We start from the raw sequence: 22,643 nt of genomic DNA on the forward strand, positions 1-22,643 counted from the left end.
GTGTGTGTGTGACAGAGGGATTTTATGATTGCGTATGCATGCGTGAGCATTTCATCATGCTTAATGTGCTGCGATCATGTGTGTCTGTTTGTCTTGACACAGAAATCCACATCAGACCTTTAGTCTGCCTCCGAGATCAGACCCAAACGTGTGTGTGTGTGTGTGTGTGTGTGTGTGTGTGTGTGTGTCCAGATGTGTTGCACTGCCATCATGAGCTCCCACTATCCCACTCTCAGAGGACACGTGAGATACTTTAATCTCTTTTTTGGACGATATTCTCTCCATCCCGCAGTCATGTGACCTGTTTATTCGCTAAAGTAGTGACTGCATTTTAGATCTTCTGTAACAGAAAACACGTGAAAAACCTGCTAACTGTGCGTGTGGGTGGGTATAAACAGTATTAGCTAACTGTTTTAGCCAGTTGATTCATGTTCACATCACAATAATCAATTATTTATTCTCCCCCTTCGTGTTATCGTGCTCGCTCGCACATCTGACGCTTCTGTTTTAGTTATTCGTATGACATCCATAATTAAACACTCACACTCACACACACACACTCACACACACACACACACACACACACCCCTAGTATGAAGTCAGACTCACTTTGTCCATTTAAAACAAATACAGAGGACTGTTCATGTGTGTGTGTGTGTGTGTGTGTGTGTGTGTGTGCGTGTGTGTGACTCAGAGCCCTGCAGCTTTCAGAACCTCGTCCTCATTTGCTCCTCACTTCCTTGTTTCCTTGCCTCCTTTCCTCATTTGTTCTGTCCTCATTGGTCCTGGCAGAGGAAGAGGAGTGGTTGTCGTAGCAACAGAACTAAAAATACTTCCTGTTTATTATCATGTTATCGTGGTTAACAGCTGAGGTCACCATGATGTCATGAATCCCACAGCTCACACCAACAACAGTGTGTGTTAGGGTGCGTGTGTGTGTGTTTGCGCCAACCTCTGAAATATTTAATGGCTGATCTGAAAGCTTTTGGTCATCATGTTATTTTTATAACACACACACACACACACACACACCACACACACACTGCTGTATTGATCAGTACTGATTGTCCTGTGCCCTGTAATCAATCAGTGTTTCCAGTCATTGATCACTCTTGGATCTATTGTTTTAGTTCATGAACTGGTCTGACTGGTTCAGTTTTTGGTTGGAATCTCTTCCCGTGGCTCCTCGGGTCAGGTGATGTTCAATCCTCCCTCCTGAAAGTTGAAATATGCGTGTTATCAGAAGAAGACGGAGGATCTGCTCCGATCCCAGCTGTGATCAGCTGATCAGGCACGAGGAGGATCAGAAGCTGTGCCTGGACAAGAAGCAGTCACACAAAAGTGTAGTTATAACATCTTTTTGCTTCGAATGTCACGCGTGTTTTAGTAAACTTGCTCTTCTTTAACAGGTAAAAACAAACTGAACCATCAGACGCTCGAGCCAATCACTGACGGGGCGACACCGCCCCCTACAGGACACACGAGGCGTTGCAACAGCCCAAATCTGAGTACTGCAGGGTTTTTTTCGTTTTTTTAAAAATATACTTTTAAAACATTTAAATGGACCCATCAACCAGTTACTAACTTATGTTGACACACTCTGAACTTCCTGAAAATAAGATCATGTTTAAAGATCCAGTCAAGGTATATATTTTGTGAATGAATTTAAATTAATTTTGTTTTTATTCAGGTTTTATTCTGTTACATAATCAATCAATCAATCAATCAATCAATAATCAGGTTTTTACGCACAGTGCCAGAGGAAGTTCGATCACCTCAACCGGACAGATGGACCCAAGCAACGTTCAGATCACCTGACCGCAGGAGTATAAAGATTATATTATTACATCTCAGGTGTTGAGCTGCTTTTCAATTAAAATACCTAAAACATTTCAATAATTTAACAGAAACTATGAAAAAGTTTGATCTTTACATTTTTGCAGCAAATTAGTGTAACTTAATTGGTTTTAAAATAAATCATTAAGGGATGACGTCACTGCCAGAGGTTTAATCTCCAGAAGTACCTGAACGCATCACATGACATCATAATTTATAAGGGTCAATCAGGTTCTAAAGACTTTGACATGATACTGTGTAATACTGGGCTCTCGGACTGGTCTTGGTTAGTGTCCAGTTCTGAGGAGACACTTCCTGTTCCAGAGATCCAGACTTCCAACTGGAAGCAGAAGCTTCAGCTGTCAGGTCAGGTGATACTGGTGCCTACTGGTGCATAGTGGAGAGACCAGCAGGCGCTGATGGGAACCAGATGAGACGGGATTGGACGGTTCTGAATGAAGAGCAAGGTTCTAAAGAGAGTTCCGATCGAACTACTCTTCAGTCTTCATTGTTCTCATCATCCTCGCTCCTCTTCCTCTTCTGTCCCTGAGTGCACGCCACTTCCTCTATGGACAGGAAATGACCAATCAAAGCAGGCTCCTTCATCCCAGCGCTTCAGAAACACAAACGATGTTTCACCCACCTTCGTCGTTTTCCTCATCCTCAAGATAATAAAAATTAAAAGGAAAGAATAAAAAGATGTGCTGAAGCCAAACAACAACAACGACAACAACAACAAGTGACCCCACCCACCTCATGACCTGGCCGTGTGTGAAAGCTCCACCCCTCGTGTCCAACCTCCGCATCATCTTCATCCTTATGCTCATCGTCCTCATCGTGGTAGCCAGCAGGAAGCTCCGCCCCCTCCTCGCTCTCATCTGCAGACACACAGAACCAGTCTTCATATGCTGGGATGGAGCCATCACCCCCAGCAACGCACGCGATCACGTGACCGTGTGCCACGCTGCTATGAATCCTGGGATACATTAGGGGGCACTGGGGCTGACGGGGGGAGGTCGCCGACGTGCTGAGATGAACGTTCGCATCCTCGGACTCACCGTCGTCGTCGTCGTCGGAGTTTGACGCCTCATTGTCGTCGCAGTCGAAGCCGTCCAGGTAGGTGACCTGAGGCAGCAGCTGGAAGACGCCGTCCCGGTAGTCCGCTACAGACGTGATGTCACAGTTCAACAGCTCCAGGCTCCGCAGGTTCTTCAGGTTCTGCTGCAGTGGGACCCAGCTGAGATGTTAGCTGTGCTGTGTGTGTGTGGTGTGTGTGTGTGTGTGTGTGTGTGTGTGTGTGTGTGTGTGTGTGTGTGTGTGTGCGCCCTCACCAGTGTCTCCAGGTGAGTCAGATCTTGGATCTTGTTCCCGCTCAGGTTGAGGTGCGTCAGGTTTGGACATTTCTCCGTCAGCTTCTCCAGAGCACCACTCAGGTTATTGTAGCTCAGGTCCAACTGAGGGACAGAACACAGCAGATGTGGACCCTTGTTGGGGGGGGAACACCTCAGAACCGCTGTGATGACTCCAGCCAGGCCAGTGACTGACCTTGCGTAGTTTGGGCAGCGAGGGCACTTTGGCCAGTGAGCCCAGACCCACGTTGACCAAACTGAGGTACTCGAGTTCAGAGAACTCGTTAGTGAGACCTTCGATCTCTCCGTCTGTGGAACGACAGTTATCGAGAATCAACTCCAGGACCTGAGAGAGACGGGCAGAGACAACGTTCAGAACCGGTGATTTGACATGAAGACACGTGTGTGTGACCCAGAGTCCAAACTGGTTTTACTCCCTCTTTCACTCCTGTTTAAATTACCAGAAGACAGTGTGTGTGTGTGTGTGTGTGTGTGTGTGCGCGCGCGTCTGTGAGAAAGAGAGACGCAGATTATAGGAGATTACACACACACACACACACACACACACACACACACACACCATCTGTCGTCCACGGCCTGAACCTTCACCTAACACAAGACCAGTAAACTGGAGCCAGGTTTAAAATCCAAACTGTTGGTTTGTGTTACTGGAGTGCACTTTATTGCTAATCTCTTAATCTCGCTCTTAAACACGCACGCGCATGAAGCTTCCTCAGGAGTGACGTCAGCTGTTTTTTTTAATTGGAACCGGATCACTTGTAACTGATCACAGCCAATCACAGAGGGGACGTTAAACGGGTACCGCAAAAGTTCGACAGTGTGGAAGGAAGCTCTTTGATGCTGATGATGATGATGAACAGGACCGAACAGAACCTGACCGAAACGACCCGAACAGCGAGAGCGTGTGATGATGCGCGCGTGCAGCACCTTCACCTCCGGGGCAGATGCAGGTGACAAAGCCGGAGTGAAGTGCGGGAAAGCGACTCACCTCCGCCGGGCTCCGGTTCCGAAGCTCCAGTCTGACCCGGTTTTTCATATCCATTCCTCAAAGTTAAAGTTCCGCTGATCTGTGGGTCGGCGCCGTCTCCTCAGGAGCTCCGCTGATCCGAGGAGGTACCCGCCCCCACTGGCCCCGCCCCGCTGCCAGTTTTTGGCCGCTGATTCGTCAGTTTACCCGTCAATCATGTCTAATGTCTTTAATCCACAATCGGACAGCTAAACAGTCGATTTCAAACGTCCCAAGTGTGAGTTAGTGGCTATAGCTGGGAAAAATACAGAATATGAACGCATAACGGTCTCAGACATGTCAAAATCTGGGTGTTTTCAGTTTTACTGCAGAAAAAGATTTTATAAATAAAAGGGTTGTTTCAGACACGTTTTTAAAATTAAAATTGACCTCCAAATTACAGTTGTGTGGGGCTTGTAACTTCAGCCTCATTGTTCTGTGTCTGAACACTTTTAGTTCATGATTCACTTGTAGTTTATGAGGTTTGTCAGTGGTCCAGGTAATTGTTGGACATGTGCAATGACCTAGAGTCTGTCCATACTTTTATCTCTTCTCAAACCTTCCTGAATTCTTAAAACCAGATTTCCAGGACCAGTCTGACTAAGATGAGCAACCAGTAAACTGTTTCTGTAGTCAACCACAGATCTCCAAACAGGATGCTACTTTCACTAATACAACCCATTAATCAAGACGTTTGATGGGTTTGGTATTGATAAATCATGACTGACAGATAAAGTCACAGTTCTGAGCACAATAATGTAAATAATCCACGATAGAGCTGAGGGTGTCAATGTGACAGAATCAAAGACAAGGACCAGCATTTATTCAAAAAGAAGCATGTTTATATATCAGATTACCATTAGACAGCCATCATCAGTGTCAGCGTCGCTGTGATGGTGAGGCATTCAGGGTACACTTAAAAAAATACAACTTTATATGTACATAGAAAAAAAGGTTGGTTTGAGTTTATAAAAATAGACTGAAGCAAGGATCAGAGGAGCTGGGCCAATTACCAATAACTGCTGAGTGTTCATACTTATGTAAGACTTTTTTCACTTCCTGTCACACAGGCTCACACAGGAAGTGGAAATGACCGGAAACACCAGGTAGGAAGTGGACTGTGAGCCTAAATATAAACGGCTGGATCACCGTCGATGATGATAGCATTGATTGATTCTGAACAACTGAACCAGTTTAAAATGGAACCGATGTGTTTAAGGAGCAGGTCACCACCAGCTGCTGACTCAGCTGATCAGCGTTTGGATGAGGATGATTTGAGTTCTAATCAAAGTGGAAAACATCAGGAACAGGAAGTTGTCATGCTTACAAACAGAAGTGTCTTCTTCTGTTTTTATTTGGTTCTGCAGGGTAAGACTTGGGTTGGACAGAAAACAAAGGGATGAGATGAGAGAACCACCTGCAACCTGATGGTGCGTTTGTACAAACCAAGTCACTCAGGTTCTTCCTCCTCCTTAGGAAGCCATTTTGTTTCTCTCCTCGTGTCGTTACTCAGTCATCGGGATTCAAACCCCCCACCTTCTCTTCCGCTCAGTCTCTGGACTAGCCCTCTGTGTTAGGAGCTAACCTCTGTCGTCTCCCCTCCCGTCTCCACGAGCGTCACCTGACCCTCCTCGCCCTCCATGATGATGCCTCCTTCCTGCAGCACCACCATCTCTCCCTCCTCGTCCACCATTCCGGCGGCCGTCTCCTCCTCATCCTCGCCTCCCACCACCTCCTCCGGGCTGGCGGCGTTGGCGGCGGCGCTGGCGGTGCTGTTTGCCTTGCTGGCCTGGCTCTGGGACATTGCCTCCAGTTTGATGCGGTACTCCTCCGCCTCCTGCTCCTTCTGCAGGAGCTGCTGCCGGTACTCCTGCGCCTTCCTGTTGGCCTCCTGTAGTTGCCTCTGGAGAAGCTCCTGCTGAAGTGGCAGAACATGTAGGAGGGACATTTCGTAACAAAGTTTTGTAGATGAGGGGGCCACTCACCGTCTCCCCTGTGTCACTGTGGTTGTTGGTCACCTCCAGCTTCCTCTTCCTGGACGGAGGCGGCTGAGGCTCCTCACTCACCACCTCTTCCGTCACCGTGTTGGCCGGTACCGCCAGCACTACAATGGAACAGCCCTTGAATCAACAAGTGGGCCCCAGTTACGCCGTCAGGCTCTGCTTCCTGTTCTAAAGTTCATACTTTGCTGTCCGTGCTGCATGGTGACGAAGAACGGCTGCGACATCCCGCCGGTGGTCTGCAGGTTACCGTGCTGGTCTGTAACTATGGTGATGACCCTCTGGCCGCTCTCATTCACCACGGCAGTGTGCTGGATGTTGGAGTCCAGAGCGCTGGCGGCCATGGCTTCCTCGGTGTCCCCTGGAGCAAAAAAAGACAGAAGCATCAGACCTGTGCGCATTCTAAACTGGAAGCTTAACTAACATTAACACCATTTTTACCTGCGTTCGCCTTGTTGAGCAGCTCGGTCAGGTTGACCACGCCCCCCTGGATGGCAGGTATTCCCTGGATGATGAACTGTGGCTGGTTGGTGGAGCTGCTGGTTTCCACATTCATCTGGTTCAGGTTGACCTGGTTCATGTTTACCTGATTCTGCATGCCCTCCTGCACACACACACACACACACACAGACGCACACACACCATCCTCAGTGAGGGTGAAGGGTCGTGAGCCTGAGCAGTGAGGCAAGAACATGTGTTCCTACCTGCAGGAGCAGCATCAGCTCTGTGTTCTGGATGTCAACAGCGATGTCAAATGGCGTCTTTTCGAACTTGCTGAGCGCGTGCACGTCAGCGCCGTGTTTGATGAGCGTCTCTGCGACTCCGTGATGTCCGTGTTGTGCCGCCCAGTGAAGAGCCGTCATCTTCAGCATGTCTTTGGCGTTGATGTCGGCGCCACTCTGAAGAAACAACACACGCACACATCAGAGCTGCACCATAAATGCTACATGAGAAAAGTTCTGAAACCTGCAATGTTACAACGTGATCTGGGACCACCTGAGTCCACAGGTAACTGATGTGAGCGTGAAAAGTACCCGAATCAGGAGTTCCACGATGACGGTGTGTCCCTCTGCAGCAGCCATGTGCAGTGGCGTCCTGTCCACTTTGGTGCGAGCATCTCGGCTAACCCCAGCTCTCAGCAGGACATCAGCAGTGGAGTAATGACCATGCTGGGCCGCGAGGTGGAGGGGGGACGTTCCCAGCTACAGACAGATGAACACACGGGAGACAGAATTAAGACTCCAGCCACACTGAAATAACAGATTCTTCTCCATCATAGTGTTCAGTTTATTCTGTTACAGGATAACAAACACAACATTGCCATAGAAATAAGGAGGGGTGTAAACAATGAGTGCCACAAAGACTCACCCAGTCAGTGGTGAACGGCGCTCCGTTGGCCATTAGATTTCTGACCTCGTCATCTTGACCTTTCCGGGCCGCCTCAAGTAGACGCTTCCCAAGGTCCACCAGTGACATCTGACACACACACACGCGCGAAAATTATGACTGTCACACTCTTCTATGCGACACCAATAAGCAGCAGACGCAAGTGGAAATATTAAGAATAAAGCGGGAGGGTTGGAAAACGAGAGCAATCACGATAACACAGAAAGGATAATTAAGTCTTTTATCATTTTTCAAGCATTAATAGTGACTCTTTCTGTTGAACAATAACAACAGTAAACTTTAAGACTGTCCACGTCAACAAATGTGAACATTGTGAGTCAACAAATGTGAGTAATCGAGCTTTGCGGTTAGTCAGCGAGCGCAGGCTAAAACATCGGCATCAATTATCGGACGCCTGTTGTCTCTAAGTCCTTCCCATATGTTCCTATAGATCGGGACGGGATCATCATCATCAAAACCTAGCGGAAAGTTGATTATAACGGTTCAAAGTCTTACAGTCGACCACTTCCTCCTGTTTAAAAATTGAAAGTATATTTAAAAGTATGCACAATCGCGCTAATTAAAAAACTAAACTTTTACAAACGGAAAAAAAAAATCGTATTTTTTGTCAAATTAAAAGGCCACGTCCCGTGTTTTTTTTATAGTGCAAAGATGTTCTGGTGGCTGTTTTTAACTGGGCACAATGGCTTGGAAACTGGGCCACAGCCAGGAGACTGGGCGAATTCGCTTGTCCGATAATGGATGCGGGGTCACCGTGTGCTGAGAAGACGAGCTTTTCTGCCCGCTGCTGAGGAGCCATTTTACGCGCCTTCACGACAGAAAAGAGTCCGCCATGTGCCGCGTCCCTGGCTGCGATTTAAACCACACGCAATCGTATAATCCAACATTTTAGCCCAAAACTTTTAAAGTTACTCCGACAGGAAACTGTTTGATATTAAGTTGTTGGTTTTCCGGGGGAAGTCTCAGAGAAATTTCCTATTTTACACACGGTGAAAAAACTACTTCCACATCCGGTTAAGTAGCATTGTTGAAGCGTAGACGTTCCTCGAGCGTCCTCGGGCTTTTTACCCATCAACTCCTCATAATACACATTTATCAAGTGGGTGAAATGTAGTTGTTGAGAGGAAGAAAATAATGGTCAGCGCAGCTACTTACCGCGTCCAGGTTTGCTACAATACGAGTCCGCCGCAGTGCTGTTATCTGCTAATGTTAGCAACTAGCCGGCTAAACGGAACAACTCACGTCGGAGAAATTTTGCGTCTTTTTCTTTCGTCGCGTTTTACAAACAGGTCAGTAATATGTAAACTACCATTTACAATGCGCAAAACTCGGACATTAGGCGCCACTGCGACTGCTTGTTTATTACGCAAAGTTACTACACGACGACATCGGCTGGCAGGAAGTTGTATCGTAGGCTTCAAAACAAAAGCACAGGGCGTAACCTGTCCATAGGTTGTCTATTCTGGATCCAACGGATTGTATGGAAGTTCCTTTGTTATATTTTACAGAATTAAATCATGCGTTGGATTTAACCTAAATGTGTCATCAGCGGGACCTCGAATCGTGTTGCAGAAAATGCACAGCTGGCATGTACACTATACAGTTATTATATTGGTTTAATTTGAAATAATTCTGTTGAACTACAGGCCGAAACGTTTGAACGCTTCATTTTAAAACTAAGAATCTTATGTTGAAAGTCCAGACAGGAAGCTCAGTCTTCATTGCGTTTTAACTCGCGCTAGTTTTCGCCATTGACGTGTTAGCTGTTAGCCTAAATGCATGCAGACGGTTAGTAAGTGAAATATCCGGTCTTTTACCTTGTTTTCACCTATGATTCCGTGTGTTTATCTCTCGCGAATCAACACAGGTTTGGACGAGTGATTCTCTGTCCAAAAACTTTAATGAAGACACTTTATTTGTGTTTTTTTCCTGAACCAATATGGCGGCCTCTCGACACCGGAGGTGGAAGTCGGAGTGAGTTAACCTCCCAGTGGGCGGGGCTTGGGGCGTCGCTGCGGCTGGACCGGAGAAAACGTCGATAATCGGATTAAAAATCAGTCCGAACGTCCGTTTGCTCTTCTGATCGGAGTTGGTGACTAGATTGTGTTATGTGAGCTAAGTGTGAAGAAAGAAGAAACTTTTGAGTTAGGTCAATTAGGAAATTGGATTAAAAAGAGCTACGCAAATCTCCAAATTATTGATTTCTATAAAGGAAATTTATGTAAATGTTCGGGTCCAAACACATCTGACGTCTGAAATCATGACTTTAACCAAGGTAAAGCGACGAGATGTGCAGCGAAAGTGAATCCAGATGTTACATATTTAAAAATCTAGTAATATTGATTTAAGTATGGATCTTGGGTTTTATTTCAATTTAGATTCTGAAGATTTTACTGGCTGAAATGATTTTGTTTTTTAATCTATGTGTCGTTATTTTGCATGCATTTTTAAAATATATACTTTTCGTAAATACTACAAAAAAACATTAACGTGTTCAATTAGAGAATCCAAATAAATGTCTCCTCATGTCACCCAGATTGGTAAATGATTGTTTTAATGTTTGAGTGTCACTGAACTGGAACAAACTGCGATAGAAGCTTTAATTGTTGGGAGGTGAGATTGAGCATCGCCAATGGCAACAAAGCGGCAACAAATGGCACAAACAAGAAAAAAATCCTCTACAAATTAAATAAAATAATGCACAACAGATCAACATACATTAATCAGATTAGGCTTGAAATCTGAATCCCTTGTTTTAACATCACTGAAATCGCTTGCTGTCATTCCTCACTAATGTCTAGGTAATAAAAGGGGCTGCTGCCCTCAGTGTCTCCTGTAAATGCTGATCAATACCCTAAAAAGAGTCAGCAATAAACTGAAACAATCGTCTTCCCTCTTATTTGCACCAGCTTCCAAATGTCAACATTTACCAGTAACTACGAGGTTACAACCATTAACCAGTGTGTAGCTAGTTACATGATCTGATTATTGAAGTATGTTTAAATTAATCACATTAATATTCTAAAAACCCTAAATTATTAATGAATCAGCAGAAAGGTTTCCATAGAAACCGAGGGGATGTCACAGAATCTACGACTGAGACGTTTGGATTCAGCGCAATACACCAACATTCCAGCTGGCTCCGCCCACACGTAACCATGGTAACATGGTTGTGCATCCATCTGCACCTGCGCTCACACATTCGTCGAACCCAAATAACATTCAAGAGACAGAAACGTGGCAACTGGCATCGACAGGAGGGACAAACGGGACAACGAGGACTCTTGGACGTGTGCGGGGTCAGAGGTCAAGGGTCACGATGTGACGCGAGGGGGCGTCACAGCAGCAGGTTGAGACCAGCCAGCAGAGAGTCGACGTCGGCGAGAGGAGCTCGCCAGAAGGTGAAGGAAGTAAACTGGGACAGGAAGTCCTGCAGAGAGAGGGGTGGACAGATGGGTCAGACCGGTGCTGCTGCTGTATCAGGACCACACAGTCGGACCCGCCCTGACGTGACCCTGCTAATTCTGGCCGGGACCGGCTGAAACTGCCTCGGCCCTGACTGACCTCCTCCTCCTGGCAGGAATGGTCCTTCCCGGCGGCGCTCCGGGCCGGCTCCTCCGTCAGGCCCAGGTCCTCCAGCTCCGACAGGTCCAGCTCCGGGATTGGCTGCCTCCAGAACAGGAAGGAGTCGTACTGGCTGCTTGACCTGTCCATCATCTTCCAGTCTGAGGACAAAAACGTGCTGGTGAAGGTGCTGAGTGCTGGCACCGGAACCAGAACCAGAACCAGAACCGGGTTTAGCATAAATTACCAGCATTAATCTGGAGACACATCTGATGAAACTCCTGAATTTATCAGTCACGCCAGAATAAACCACAAGTTATTTAAAGTCGGGTTAAATCTGGATTAAATCCGCGGAGACGCTGATTCACCATGAATAACCGAACCGGTCCAAATTTCAGACCTGCTCAAAGCAGGCGGGGTTCTGGGACGAGGCTGGGTCTGAAACTGAGACCCCTCCACACCAAAAGTCCAACTCATCTGCTGGTTCTTGGACTGTGGATGAGGTGGAAAGAACCCACATCCGGAAATACCCAGAACAGAACCCAGAATGTGCTGGCTGTGTATTTCTGTGTTGGACTGGAATAGAATCTGGGTCATGATGTCACTGTGGACTGGAATAACCAACTGGTCTGATCTGATGAATCCAACTCAATCTAGCCCCAAACGAGGCCTTCAAACCAGCGCATTCTGCCCTACACCTATGGACCGGTTCGGTACCGGGAAGACCGGTCCCGCAGGTTCTGGGGCGGCGGTTCCTGTGATGTCCAGGGTGTCTGAGCAGAAGGAAATGTACGGAATCTTGGATCAAACATCTCAACAACACACGACAGATTCCAGGTTCTGATCGGATTAAAGAGGCGCGTTATTGATCGGTGATCGGATGAGAGAGGCGTTGGCTGCCGCTGTGGTTCTGCCGAATCACGTCATCCTTATTTTCATCAGTAATCCTCACACAAATGATCACCAATCGCCCAAGCACCACCGCCACCAGCCTGTTCTTACCTTCCCGGTTCTAAAACGGTGTCGGTTCTTTTGTTCTGATGCTTCGGCCGCAGCAGGTTCACCAGGTTGTGGACGCGCGTCAAGTCGACGGAAATAACGCGACAGTTTCCGGTCACGCCTTTTCACAATTGTGGTTTACTTTTGTTTAATAAAATCACGTGTATATGAACGTCGGGAACAAAAGATAAACGGAAATTAACGGAACAGTGTTTGTTTGTTTTTTAATTAATCTATTAAAGTTCAAGTGATGATAAAATAGAAACCGCTTAACATTTTCTCCAGACACAAACTGCACGAATTTAAAGTTTTCTTTTCCCCCATTCATTTCAGAGTGATGAAAGAATGTGGCTGCCAGCCTAGATCAGCATTAGTTTAAACTATTTTATCGCTTTATAGTAGTTTTGCATTTATTACTATGTAACTGTTAGAACTATACTTCTGTGAAAATTAACCAGGACTTTTAATTTGGAAGAATGATTTGTTTCCGTTATGTGTGTGACAGGATTTTTTGTAATGTTGAGTCATTTTCCTCTCATGACGTTCCATTTGGACGGATTTTGTTCTTTGGACTTTTAGACTGTTACATCTTTGTCTCAGATTGCAATGTGAAAGTTTAACATCTGCTGGAACAACATTTGGACAGGAAGATTTCTCACCTCTGGCTGTTTGACGGGCCCGAGTCATGTCACACCGCGCAATTAGTTTCCATAACTGAACCATCTATTCTTCTTTTTGAGGGACAGAAGTCTGTCCATCATTTGACAGGTTGGACAAGCGATGACAGTGGGCGGCTGTAATGAGCCACCGCGGCCACCAGGCGGCGTAGTTTGACTGGTAACAAACAGGAAGTGCAGGAAAAAGGAAAACGAGCCACACCTCAACGTCTGAACTGCTCCTCTGGACCGATCTCAATGCAACGATCTCCCGGATCTTTGACTCGCTGGATCCCTGATCGACTAGATCTCTGATCTGTTGGTGTTCTGCCCTGTCGGACCATTATTATCTATCATCGCTGCCTGTTGTGGTGAGTTGATGCGGCTGTTTCGCTGATAATGTTCTCTGTTCCGGTCATGTTCTAGCCTGGGGTGAGTGTTCTGAAGTCGGGAGTTCTGATGTTCCAAAGAACTTTGTTTGTCTCTGTGACAGAAAGTCGGTTTCAAGCAGTTTCCGTAAACCTATGGGTCTGTACACTGTTGCTATACTGAACACGTTTAAGTGTGTGCGTGTGTGTGTGTGTGTGTGTGTGCGTGTGTGTGTGTCCACCAGATGTTACACTGCTTTCTGTTACCTGTCAGACTGTGACCTTGACTTGTGGACAGTGTTTTTCACCGTGACAGCAGGAATCAGGTCAGAGAGTGAAGTCGAGTCTCCTGTTGAAGCAGCAGGTACAGATGTGGTCAGGTTGCTACATTAGCCTTAATGCTAAGATTTCGCTTGATTTACGCTCCACTAGAACAAAGACTTTACAGGAATGCGCTTGCTAAGGTTTCAGTACACAAACTACAGCTTCAGGTATTAATATTTAGCCATGTTGCTTAGTAACAGTTACAAAGTACTTCTGTTACTGATTCTTTTTATTGAAGCTTAACCAAAGAACCTGTTATGAAATATTCTACGTTGCCTAAAGGACAAAGCAAATTATGATCCTTTGATAAAAGTCCTTTTAGAATAAATGAGCGGTTTATTTAAAGAGCTGGCTTCAGTTGTCAGTTCTAACAACATCTGGGTGCAGACATGTTCATCACCATCCTGTAGTTGAGCATGAAGTGTGAAAGTGTCGGCCTAGCCTAGCCTAGCCTCTCCTGAGCTAACAGGAATACTGTGAATTCACCTTGTTTATTGTTATAACAGCCAAAAAATTAGCTGTAGCCAAAGGTTGTTTGTGGCTTCAGACAACAATAACAAACAAGTTCCCAGAATTCCACTGGGCAGCCACACACTTCTGTTTTCCACACCAACGTTTTCATACAACTTTTGACTAAGGGGAAATTGACTAAGAGGAAATTCAGCATCCCTCATTTAAGCGAGCAGCCCGAGCCGCCGAGTCACTGTTCCATCCTTGGGCGTTTTCACGTATTTCACACGAATTCCTCTGATGCTGGTGCTAACTAGCTCACTGGAAACCGTTATTTATGTCAGGGGTCACATGGTGTGTTCAGGGTCATGCGTTGTGTTCAGGGTCATGTGTTGTGTTCAGGGTCATGTGGTGTGTTCAGGGTCATGCGTTGTGTTCAGGGTCATGTGGTGTGTTCAGGGGGGAGACAGTAGACAGATTATTGGTCCGATGACACCAAAGTTTTGATAAAAGAAATTTCTTGGTTTTTATGCTCTTTGTTTTCTGCTAATTTCTGTAGTTTAAGGTGATTTCCTGTTACAATGAGGTCATTTCCTGTCAGTTGTCAAGACAGTTCTCTCTAATTTTATGCTATTTACTGGTTATTTTCTGTTTTAATCTTTCATCTTTTCAGAATCAGATTCCGTTTGCTGCCAGTTGTTTTAGATAAACGTCATCCGTCTCACAGCGTCGGAGTTCCTCATGTTTCACGCCAGAGTTTCACAGCAGCTTCAGACTCCAGATCCAGAAGGTTCCAGCAGAACCTTGATGTGTTCTCAAACAATCGGGGGGGAACCCACTCTTTTCCTGTTCTTCATTCTAACACTGACATCATTGGACAAGTATCCCCCCCCCCCCCCCCCCCCCCCCCGCACGCACACAATGTTGTTGCCATGAGGTTTAAATTAATGCAGGACATCAGTGTGTGTATGCTGCTGTTAGCGCCACCTACAGGTCAGATCAGGATTTGGTGTTAGAAGGAGGCAGAATAATAATTTTGTTTAATCCAGCAGCACTAGATGGTCGAGCGCTTCGGACCGTTGTTTCCTCACAGGGACCGGGCTGATCTGAAACGGGTCCGTTTGAGGACTCCTGGAGGTTCTCTGAAGGGTTTTTTTAATGCTGAGAACCGGAGAAAGTCCACAAACGTTGCTTCAGCCGATGACGTTCGTGTTGAAACATCTCGGGCCGCCTCACATTCCTCCGGAACGTGAGCATACATGTTTGTGCGTTCCCGCTCTAAATGCAGGTCTGCAGAACCTGCAGACGTGACGCGGGCTGAGAACAGGAACCTGGAGAACGTTGAGTCAGCTGAGTCAGACCCAAGAAAAGGAGAACAAAGCATCTCTGAGACATCGTGTGCTGACCTCATCGGGATCAGAACCCGAGAGTCAACGCGGACCAGCAGGTCCTGATGGGCGGCGCAGGTCTGGTCCAGGTGGATCTTCTCTCAGGTCTCCCGGTTGGACCGCTGGAGCTCGTGGAAAACACGGATCACATCAGGGCATCAAAGCTCAAAGAGTTCATCAAAGCTCGGAGTCGACAAACATTAGTGAAACCCTGAAGCCACGACCGCGAGGGAGCGGAACCGTGCACATGTGTGTCCTGAAGCAACATGTGATTAACAGAGGCTCCGCCTCCGCGACCCCGCCCAGCCGCAGGCCACAGGTGCGGGGTTTGACCAGCTGCCCTCCATCGTCATGGCAACGCTCCATTTGAGTTGAGGAGCTGGGGAACCTGCCTCACACACACACAGAGTTCGAGGGTCGAGGGCGTCAGAGATGAGTGTGATGCCGAGGCGAGGACGAGGCCTCCAGAAACTCTTTAATTTGGATGTGTGTGTAAGCGTGTTTGTGTGTGTGTGTGTGTGTGTGTGTGTGTGTGTGTGTGTGTAAGAGAGAGCGCCACACCCAGTGATTCATGTGTTCTGTCTGGTTCCCATGCAGCTGAATGGAACCTTGTGTTCTTCATAAATCTCCTGAACACTGTGACAGATGAAGCAGGTCCAGACTCCACTCTGATCATGAACCCGATCAGCTGATTGATGATTGATGATTGATGATCGATGATCGATGATCGAACGCCTGATTTTGAACTGTTGACTTGTCTGTGTGTATCAGATGTGAAGCAGCAGGATTCCATCAGGAGATCCAGTCGATTCTGCTGTGGATGGATGTTCTGTAGGTCCTGCACTGTCCGGTTCTGCTCTGCCCGGTACCGGCTCTGAAGGCCGCGTGTGGATGCATCAGGAGCTGCAGTTCCTCCTCCGGCCTGCAGAGCGGCAGCACAGTCTGACGGGCAGAACGTCACCATGAGTGACTTCTGGCACAAGATGGGCTGTTGTGTGGCTACCAAAGCTCCACCGGTAAGACTCCGGCAACGTGCACGTACGCGTGCACGAGCCATTAGCCATAGTTATTTGGTTTAATGATTTGAGCATATCTGTGTGTGTGTGTAGAAAAAGAAGAGGAGGAAGATCGATCGCAGCATGATTGGGGAACCCACAAATTTCATCCACCTCACACACATCGGCTCTGGAGAGATGGCAGATGGACTCCAGCCGGTCGGTCTGTCTGTCTGTCTGTCTGTCTGCCTGTCTGTGTGTGTGTGTGTGTGTCTGCCTGTCTGTCTGCCGGTCTGTCTGTCTGTTTGTCTGTCTGTTTGTCTGCCTGCCTGCCTGTCTGCCTGTCTGCCGGTCTGTGTGTGTGTGTGTCTGCCTGTCTGTCTGCCTGTCTGTGTGTGTGTGTCTGCCTGTCTGTCTGCCTGTCTGTGTGTGTGTGTGTCTGTTTGTCTGTCTGCCTGCCTGTCTGCCTGCCTGCCTGTCTGTGTGTCTGCCTGTCTGTGTGTGTGTGTGTCTGCCTGTCTGTCTGCCTGTCTGTGTGTGTGTGTCTGCCTGTCTGTCTGCCTGTCTGTGTGTGTGTGTGTCTGTTTGTCTGTCTGCCTGCCTGCCTGTCTGCCTGCCTGCCTGTCTGTGTGTCTCCCTGCCTGTGTGTCTGCCTGCCTGTCTGTCTGTCTGTCTGTCTGTCTGTCTGTCTAATAGGTCAGTTGATCAATCGGTCATTATCACACTACAGTGTGATACTGTGTACCATTTTGTGTGTGTGAGTGTGTGTGAGTGTGTGTGAGTGTGTGTTAAGCAGGAAGTGTCACACAGTGCTGCTTCCTTCCTGCTTCTATTTCAGCTTCTGACATACAAACGGCACAATTGTGTTATTGTGATATAACTACAATCAACATTCATGTTCCTAAGTTGATTTCCACTGAACTGTATCCATGTAATATTGATTATGTGTGTGTTTGTGTGTGCGTCCGTGTCCACAGTCAGGGTCAGTCCAGGAACAAATGAGGTCTAAAGTCCCAAACATGAATGGCAGGAACAGCCTATTATAGCTGGTAAACACACACACCCACACACACGCACAAACACACGCACAAACACACATTTAATGCTACACTCTTAAGTTTCTTTCACCGAATCAATGTTCTGATTTTGATTTTATGTTTAAATTGTAGGTGACGTCACCAGTTTACGTGTTTATGGTTCAGCAGACAGTGAGAGGAGCCTCCCAGCAGGGGGCGCTGTTGTCACCAGGGCCTTCAGCTCTGGTCTGGTGTAGGAAGAACATGGCCGCTGCATCTTTATGTTTGATTCACTCCTTTATGAGCCCAGAGGAGGAGTCTCCAAACAACTACATCTCCCAGCATTCCTTTGGCCTCATCAAACATTACTGGACTCAGTTTCCCACAATCCTCAAGGACAACATGTCTGTTTTTATTTTGAACGTTTGAAATGTGTGTTTGTTGGACTAAATCTGTTTCTGGATGAATCCTATTTCAGGATATCTGGAGTCTGAACATTTGAGCTTCTGTTATTGTTTGAAACGTTTCTGCCACGTCTGTTTAACTGTATGGAAAAAGTATTTGGTATAAATGTAGATTTATGAAAGAAAATGGCTGCAACAACAATATTGTAATTTACAGTTTTCATTTTTTTAAATCTGCATTTGTGATTCATATGATTAAAGTCTAAAAACTCATCTGTCATTTGAATAAATGTAAACTTTTATTAAAAATCTTTATATAAAAATTAAGACACTGTTTTCTGTTTGTTGTTACAAAATCTATTTAGTTTATTTGCTTTGTCCGATTATTAAACTCATTAAATTATCTAAAATTGTGATCACATCATCAATATAAAAATATTTTTTGAGGAGTTTTAGTACAAATGCTTCCATCAGCTGTTTGCTGAGTGGCTGCCATGGAAACTACTGACTCCTGGTTACCATGACAACACTGTATCGTCTGTAATGGCTGAGGCGATGAGTAACATGATGTGTTCAGGGACCCTTTGAAGTGTAGGAATGTTAATATCCAAAACAGTAACCAACAGCCAATAAAATGGCCGCTGTCAGCACGTGACTCTGATCGACGCAGCATCTTCGACCTAAGTCCGGAAAGTCCAGTCCAGAACTATGGCCGCGTCAGTGCCAGGTTTTCTGTCCTCCCGGGTGGAAATCGGCTCTCAAAAAGGCCGCCACAGGGGGGCGCCAGATCCCAGTTTCGATTGGTCTCAGTCGGACTGGAGTATTGAAACGACCGCCACAATAATCCATGGATGTTGATCATAAAGCCACGTGTTTACATATGTTTTTTTTAAATTTAGCGTGATCCATAATCCAGATGTTCTGATCCAGGATTTCCGCCGACCTGAGCCAGCCATTGTGCCCATAAATGTGACCTAATCGTGCCTCTCTTCTGTGATTGGTGGGTCTGTGGGATCCGTCCCCCCTTTTTAAAAAAACACCTAATTTTTGATCCGTCATAAAGTCGAGGTGTTTTGGTACTGATCTGCATTAATGATCGATCCTTTTATTAAAAGGTGATTGCAAAACTTTTGACAATCATAATGAAGCATTCCTGAGACGTTTTATCCCGTTTTGTATTTATTTAATTCAACAATCCAAATAAAGTTTAATTTTCATACAAAAGTAAACAAAAATCTGTACACATCAAGATCATTTAAAAGTCACTGAAAAGTTGGCAAAATAATTTGTGGTTTTCTTAAAAAGGCGAATTTCTCTTGAAAATAAACATTTTGGTTTCTCCTGTGAATATTTGAAAGATCTGCTGGACGTTTCACCGCTGATCACGTTTCTGTTCCGTTCTGATCATGTTCAGCTGGGATGGATCACATGACCCGACACCGTCACGTGACCCGACACCTTCACGTGGACAAGTTCTGGTCGTACCTGCAGGAAAAACACACAAATGAAAGGTTGAAAGGTTTCTGCAGCTGTGAAGTCTCTGAAACACCACGACACCTAAAGGCATCACTCACTGTCGCACGCAGTCTGGGATCTGCACGTGCTCAGTGGGGACGAGCTCGGACAGATCCTTGAGGTTCCCCACAAAGCGAAGCTTCCTGCTGAACTTCGAGCTGAAGATGAGGAGGACGAGGGGATGGAGGGAGGAGGAAGAGGAGTTAAAGGAGAGAAGAGAACAGTTTGTGGTTGTGATGAAGAGGAGCACACCTGATGAAGGGTTTGATGATGGTGATGAGGGCTTTGATGTACCAGGTGGGATGAACCACGTAGAAGCCCTTCAGGTTCTTCCTCAGCCTGTAAACACACACTTGTGTGTAACGCTGTGTGTGACGCCGTGTGTGTGTGTGTGTGTGTGCGTGTGTGTGTGTGTGTGTGTGCGTGTGTGTGTACCTCCGATCGATGGTGGTGTAACACTCTCTCAGCCAACCGATTCCTGGAAGTCTGTCTTTCTGACCTCCAGCACAAAAATACACAATCACGTAATTTTCCGCAACCATCAACTCCAGAGTTCCCACGACGTACCTGCGCCCGAACACATCACATCCCACCATTAATCCCAGTAAAAACGTTTCCCCTCAACAAAAGCTCTGGGTTCGAGGGTGAATCTCACCGGAACAGATTATCCATCACATACTGGTAATTTTCCAGGCTATTCTCAGGCAAGAAGCAGGAAGAAAACACAATGATGTCATTCGTTCCGTCTCCATAGTAACCTGAGAGCAGAGAGGGCAGAGGTGATCTCTAGCTAGGGTCCAGGTGACCTTTAGGTGATGGACAGGTGGTACCTCCGTGTGACAGGACCCTGAGAAAGGGCTGCAGGACACTCATGTTGACCAGGTTCTCCTGTGGGGGGTCACCGGTGGAAAAACAGCGCCACCTGGTGCCCTGTTTGTCCACCACGTCCTCCTGCTCCAGAGCTCCCAGTCCAGGCTGGTCTGCTCCTGCTCCAGAACCAGCCTGAGATTCGAACCTGGACCTGGGGCTGGAGCGGACTCCCCTCTGAGGCTGCGATGCCACACCGAGACGCCGAAGGTCGTCTAGAGGGCAACAGCGTGATGTCGTGGAACAGATAACAGGCAGAAAACCAGCTTGTCTGAAGGTCACCTTCCAGGTCGTAGATGGGGAAGGGCAGAGATTCACTGTCGGATGGCGTTTCCATGGCGTCCAGGTCGATGTCCAGCCCAGCGACATCATCATCATCATCCTCAGGCGAGAGGGAGAGGAAGGTCGAGTGGAAGTCGTCCGAGACGATCGACTCGCTGCGACCTGAGGACCAGCGTCAGTTATTTCCATGGCAACGGAAAAAACACGCCTGGAGCCCACATAAGCACGCTAGCAAAAGCACGCTAGCAAAAGCACGTCGACGGATCTGAAATGGAGGAACCCGTTTGCACTCCGGCGGTCAAAGGTCAGGGAGTTCGACCCTGAGACAGAGGTCATGTGCGCTCACAGAAATGGGCGGGGCTTATCTACGCATGATGCAGAACCTTACCTAAAGAGAGACTGAGGGCCGGCGCCACCAGGACCTTCTTCTTCCTGGGTCGCGACCCCGACAATGGCAGACTGTTGGGAGGAGCTACAGACAGGAAGTGAGGTCACGCAGACAAGTCACATTTTCAGGAAATTTCTATGATTTTCATACATACGAACAAACCTGAAATTAATATTGTAAAACTTTTGATAGTCTGTTTACGTTTCCTTCAAAATGGAACCTGGTACCTGGTCGGGCCCTGTTGGGGGTGGACGACAGCTGTCCTGTGGGGGGCGCCTCTTCTTCAGCATCTCCTGAAGAAAGAGGAGGAAGAGAGGAAGATCTTCGTATGAGGTGAGGTCACATGACATGTTCAGGTCGCCCAAGGTGAACCCACAACCTTCCATCAGGAACGAGAGCGTCAGATTCACCTGGATGGACGTCTGCTGGAGGTGAATGTGATGAAGGGATGAAGATGTGATCCTCTTCATCAGCTGATGCTGCTGGACCCTCCTCCTCCTCCTCCTCCTCGTTCCCCACCTCCTCCTCGTTCCTCACCTCCTCCTCCTCCTCGTTCCCCTCCTCCTCCTCGTTCCCCTCCTCCTCCTCCTCCTCTGAGATGAAGAGCAGGAAAGTTCACATCTTCAGGTTACTTCCACACCACAAACGTTTGTACCTGTTTGATCCACACGAGTCGTTGCTGACGAACAGGCGGCAACAGCGACTGTGCGACCGTCAGAGGTGATGATGTCATCAGTTCCCTCATCGGTCACAGTGGACCTGAGTGGACCGATACACAGGTGACCCACGTTTACATGAACATACATTTAGCTTGTGATGCTAAAATATCAGAGCGTTCAGTAATACAGATGTTTCTGATACGAATGGATTTGGATGTGTTATTACACTGTTATTAAACTGTCAGTCGCGTGTATTATACGTGTATTATTTTTCTGGGATACAGGTGTTGTTGCTCAGATTATCTTCTGGTTTCCTGGGCTGAAGCCCATCAAAGGTGAGCAGGAGGATCAGAACCTGACCTGTGCGTGTTCTCCTGGTGACCTTCCTCCATGTTGCCACTGCAAAGATTTCACCACAGCTGATCACTGATCAATCGTCTCGCCTCTGACGTCACGGACACTAAAGTTCACCACGTCTGAAAATCAACACGTTTTTACATGAAGGAGCAGAAACTCACCTCAACCAGACCGGAACATGGACCAAACTTCAGGTGAGACGAGTCACCGCGGAAGTTCACCTGCGCTCTCGCCGGATGACGTCACAGCGGACTTTCACCTATCAGCACCAGCACAGCAGAGGGGCGGGGCTTCCGCGGCTCAGGTGGGGCTTGTTGGTGTGGCAACGGTACTGTACCGGTCTAGGTGTGTGTGTTTTTAATGTGTTCGCGTGTCTCCACAGGTTGTTACAGACAGGTCCAGTCAGGTCCGATCCACCTCGGTTTGAGTCCTTTGTTGCTAAGGTGCGACGACAGGCATGCTAGCCGCTCAGCTAAGCGCTAAAATTAGCATGCTAGCATTTCCGTAGCAGAAAATGTTAAATTTCTGATAGAACCGAACCTCCATACACTGTTAGAACAGCTCATCTGCTATTATTTTAACGTTCCATTTAAAATATATATATGGAATTAACTTTTCTAGTAGTTGTTAATGTTTGAGTTGTGACTGGACGAGTTCGTAACCAGCAGGGGGCAGCGCTCATCTTTCGGAACCATCAGCTGCGTTACTTATAGTACCGACGATCAGAGTGGAGACAATAACCAGAAGAAATTTAATTTTCTGCTGGTTTCCTCTCCACCGGTGAGCCTGGTC

The 22,643-nt window shown here is 47.0% G+C and overlaps 5 protein-coding genes and 1 long non-coding RNA gene across 13 annotated transcripts; 2 read left to right on the forward strand and 4 right to left on the reverse strand.

The window, feature by feature from the left end:
* Nucleotides 1-1,651: 1,651 nt before the first annotated feature.
* anp32e (acidic (leucine-rich) nuclear phosphoprotein 32 family, member E) lies at nt 1,652-4,345 on the reverse strand. Of its 3 annotated transcripts, none has more exons than XM_057021090.1 (7): nt 4,195-4,345; nt 3,382-3,531; nt 3,168-3,290; nt 2,895-3,054; nt 2,590-2,714; nt 2,480-2,498; nt 1,652-2,402 (listed from the first exon to the last, which is right to left on the reverse strand). In XM_057021090.1, exons 1-7 carry the CDS (start codon nt 4,246-4,248, stop codon nt 2,335-2,337), a joined length of 699 nt encoding a protein of 232 aa, XP_056877070.1. In that variant the 5' UTR covers nt 4,249-4,345; the 3' UTR covers nt 1,652-2,334. The 3 variants fall into 3 exon arrangements, with proteins under 3 accessions (XP_056877070.1, XP_056877069.1, XP_056877071.1); XM_057021089.1 differs by having other exon boundaries at nt 2,895-3,057; XM_057021091.1 differs by lacking the exon at nt 2,480-2,498 and having other exon boundaries at nt 2,895-3,057.
* A 687-nt stretch (nt 4,346-5,032) lies between these two features.
* Nucleotides 5,033-9,588, reverse strand: LOC130518447 (GA-binding protein subunit beta-2-like). Of its 3 annotated transcripts, none has more exons than XM_057021064.1 (8): nt 8,775-9,588; nt 7,581-7,688; nt 7,247-7,414; nt 6,917-7,111; nt 6,654-6,816; nt 6,397-6,573; nt 6,198-6,316; nt 5,033-6,127 (listed from the first exon to the last, which is right to left on the reverse strand). In XM_057021064.1, exons 2-8 carry the CDS (start codon nt 7,686-7,688, stop codon nt 5,786-5,788), a joined length of 1,272 nt encoding a protein of 423 aa, XP_056877044.1. In that variant the 5' UTR covers nt 8,775-9,588; the 3' UTR covers nt 5,033-5,785. The 3 variants fall into 3 exon arrangements, with proteins under 3 accessions (XP_056877044.1, XP_056877042.1, XP_056877043.1); XM_057021062.1 differs by having other exon boundaries at nt 5,033-6,130; XM_057021063.1 differs by having other exon boundaries at nt 5,033-6,130; nt 9,437-9,582.
* Nucleotides 8,744-10,154, forward strand: LOC130518486 (uncharacterized). Its single transcript, XR_008948043.1, has 2 exons — nt 8,744-8,908; nt 9,582-10,154. It is a non-coding gene; the product is annotated as an uncharacterized LOC130518486 (long non-coding RNA).
* Nucleotides 10,155-10,156: 2 nt separating this feature from the next.
* mllt11 (MLLT11 transcription factor 7 cofactor) lies at nt 10,157-12,327 on the reverse strand. The gene is made up of 3 exons (XM_057021112.1): nt 12,186-12,327; nt 11,184-11,344; nt 10,157-11,049 (listed from the first exon to the last, which is right to left on the reverse strand). Exons 2-3 carry the CDS (start codon nt 11,334-11,336, stop codon nt 10,957-10,959), a joined length of 246 nt encoding a protein of 81 aa, XP_056877092.1. The 5' UTR covers nt 11,337-11,344; nt 12,186-12,327; the 3' UTR covers nt 10,157-10,956.
* Nucleotides 12,328-12,835: 508 nt separating this feature from the next.
* Nucleotides 12,836-18,110, forward strand: cdc42se1 (CDC42 small effector 1). The gene is made up of 5 exons (XM_057021113.1): nt 12,836-13,209; nt 16,140-16,384; nt 16,478-16,582; nt 17,341-17,412; nt 17,533-18,110. Exons 2-4 carry the CDS (start codon nt 16,331-16,333, stop codon nt 17,407-17,409), a joined length of 228 nt encoding a protein of 75 aa, XP_056877093.1. The 5' UTR covers nt 12,836-13,209; nt 16,140-16,330; the 3' UTR covers nt 17,410-17,412; nt 17,533-18,110.
* Nucleotides 18,111-18,944: 834 nt separating this feature from the next.
* Nucleotides 18,945-22,484, reverse strand: LOC130518442 (BCL2/adenovirus E1B 19 kDa protein-interacting protein 2-like). 4 transcript variants are annotated; one of them, XM_057021053.1, is made up of 14 exons: nt 22,013-22,484; nt 21,855-21,893; nt 21,491-21,594; nt 21,375-21,428; nt 21,246-21,323; nt 21,063-21,128; nt 20,836-20,919; nt 20,448-20,609; nt 20,129-20,380; nt 19,954-20,056; nt 19,734-19,865; nt 19,551-19,637; nt 19,358-19,456; nt 18,945-19,268 (listed from the first exon to the last, which is right to left on the reverse strand). In XM_057021053.1, the coding sequence occupies exons 2-14, from the start codon at nt 21,884-21,886 to the stop codon at nt 19,244-19,246; spliced, it is 1,278 nt and encodes a 425-aa protein (XP_056877033.1). In that variant the 5' UTR covers nt 21,887-21,893; nt 22,013-22,484; the 3' UTR covers nt 18,945-19,243. The 4 variants fall into 4 exon arrangements, with proteins under 4 accessions (XP_056877033.1, XP_056877030.1, XP_056877031.1 ...); XM_057021050.1 differs by having other exon boundaries at nt 21,246-21,428; XM_057021051.1 differs by having other exon boundaries at nt 21,246-21,428; nt 21,855-22,484.
* Nucleotides 22,485-22,643: the final 159 nt, after the last annotated feature.

Source organism: Takifugu flavidus, chromosome 21 (genome assembly GCF_003711565.1).
Source record: "Takifugu flavidus isolate HTHZ2018 chromosome 21, ASM371156v2, whole genome shotgun sequence".
Lineage (NCBI taxonomy): Eukaryota > Metazoa > Chordata > Actinopteri > Tetraodontiformes > Tetraodontidae > Takifugu > Takifugu flavidus.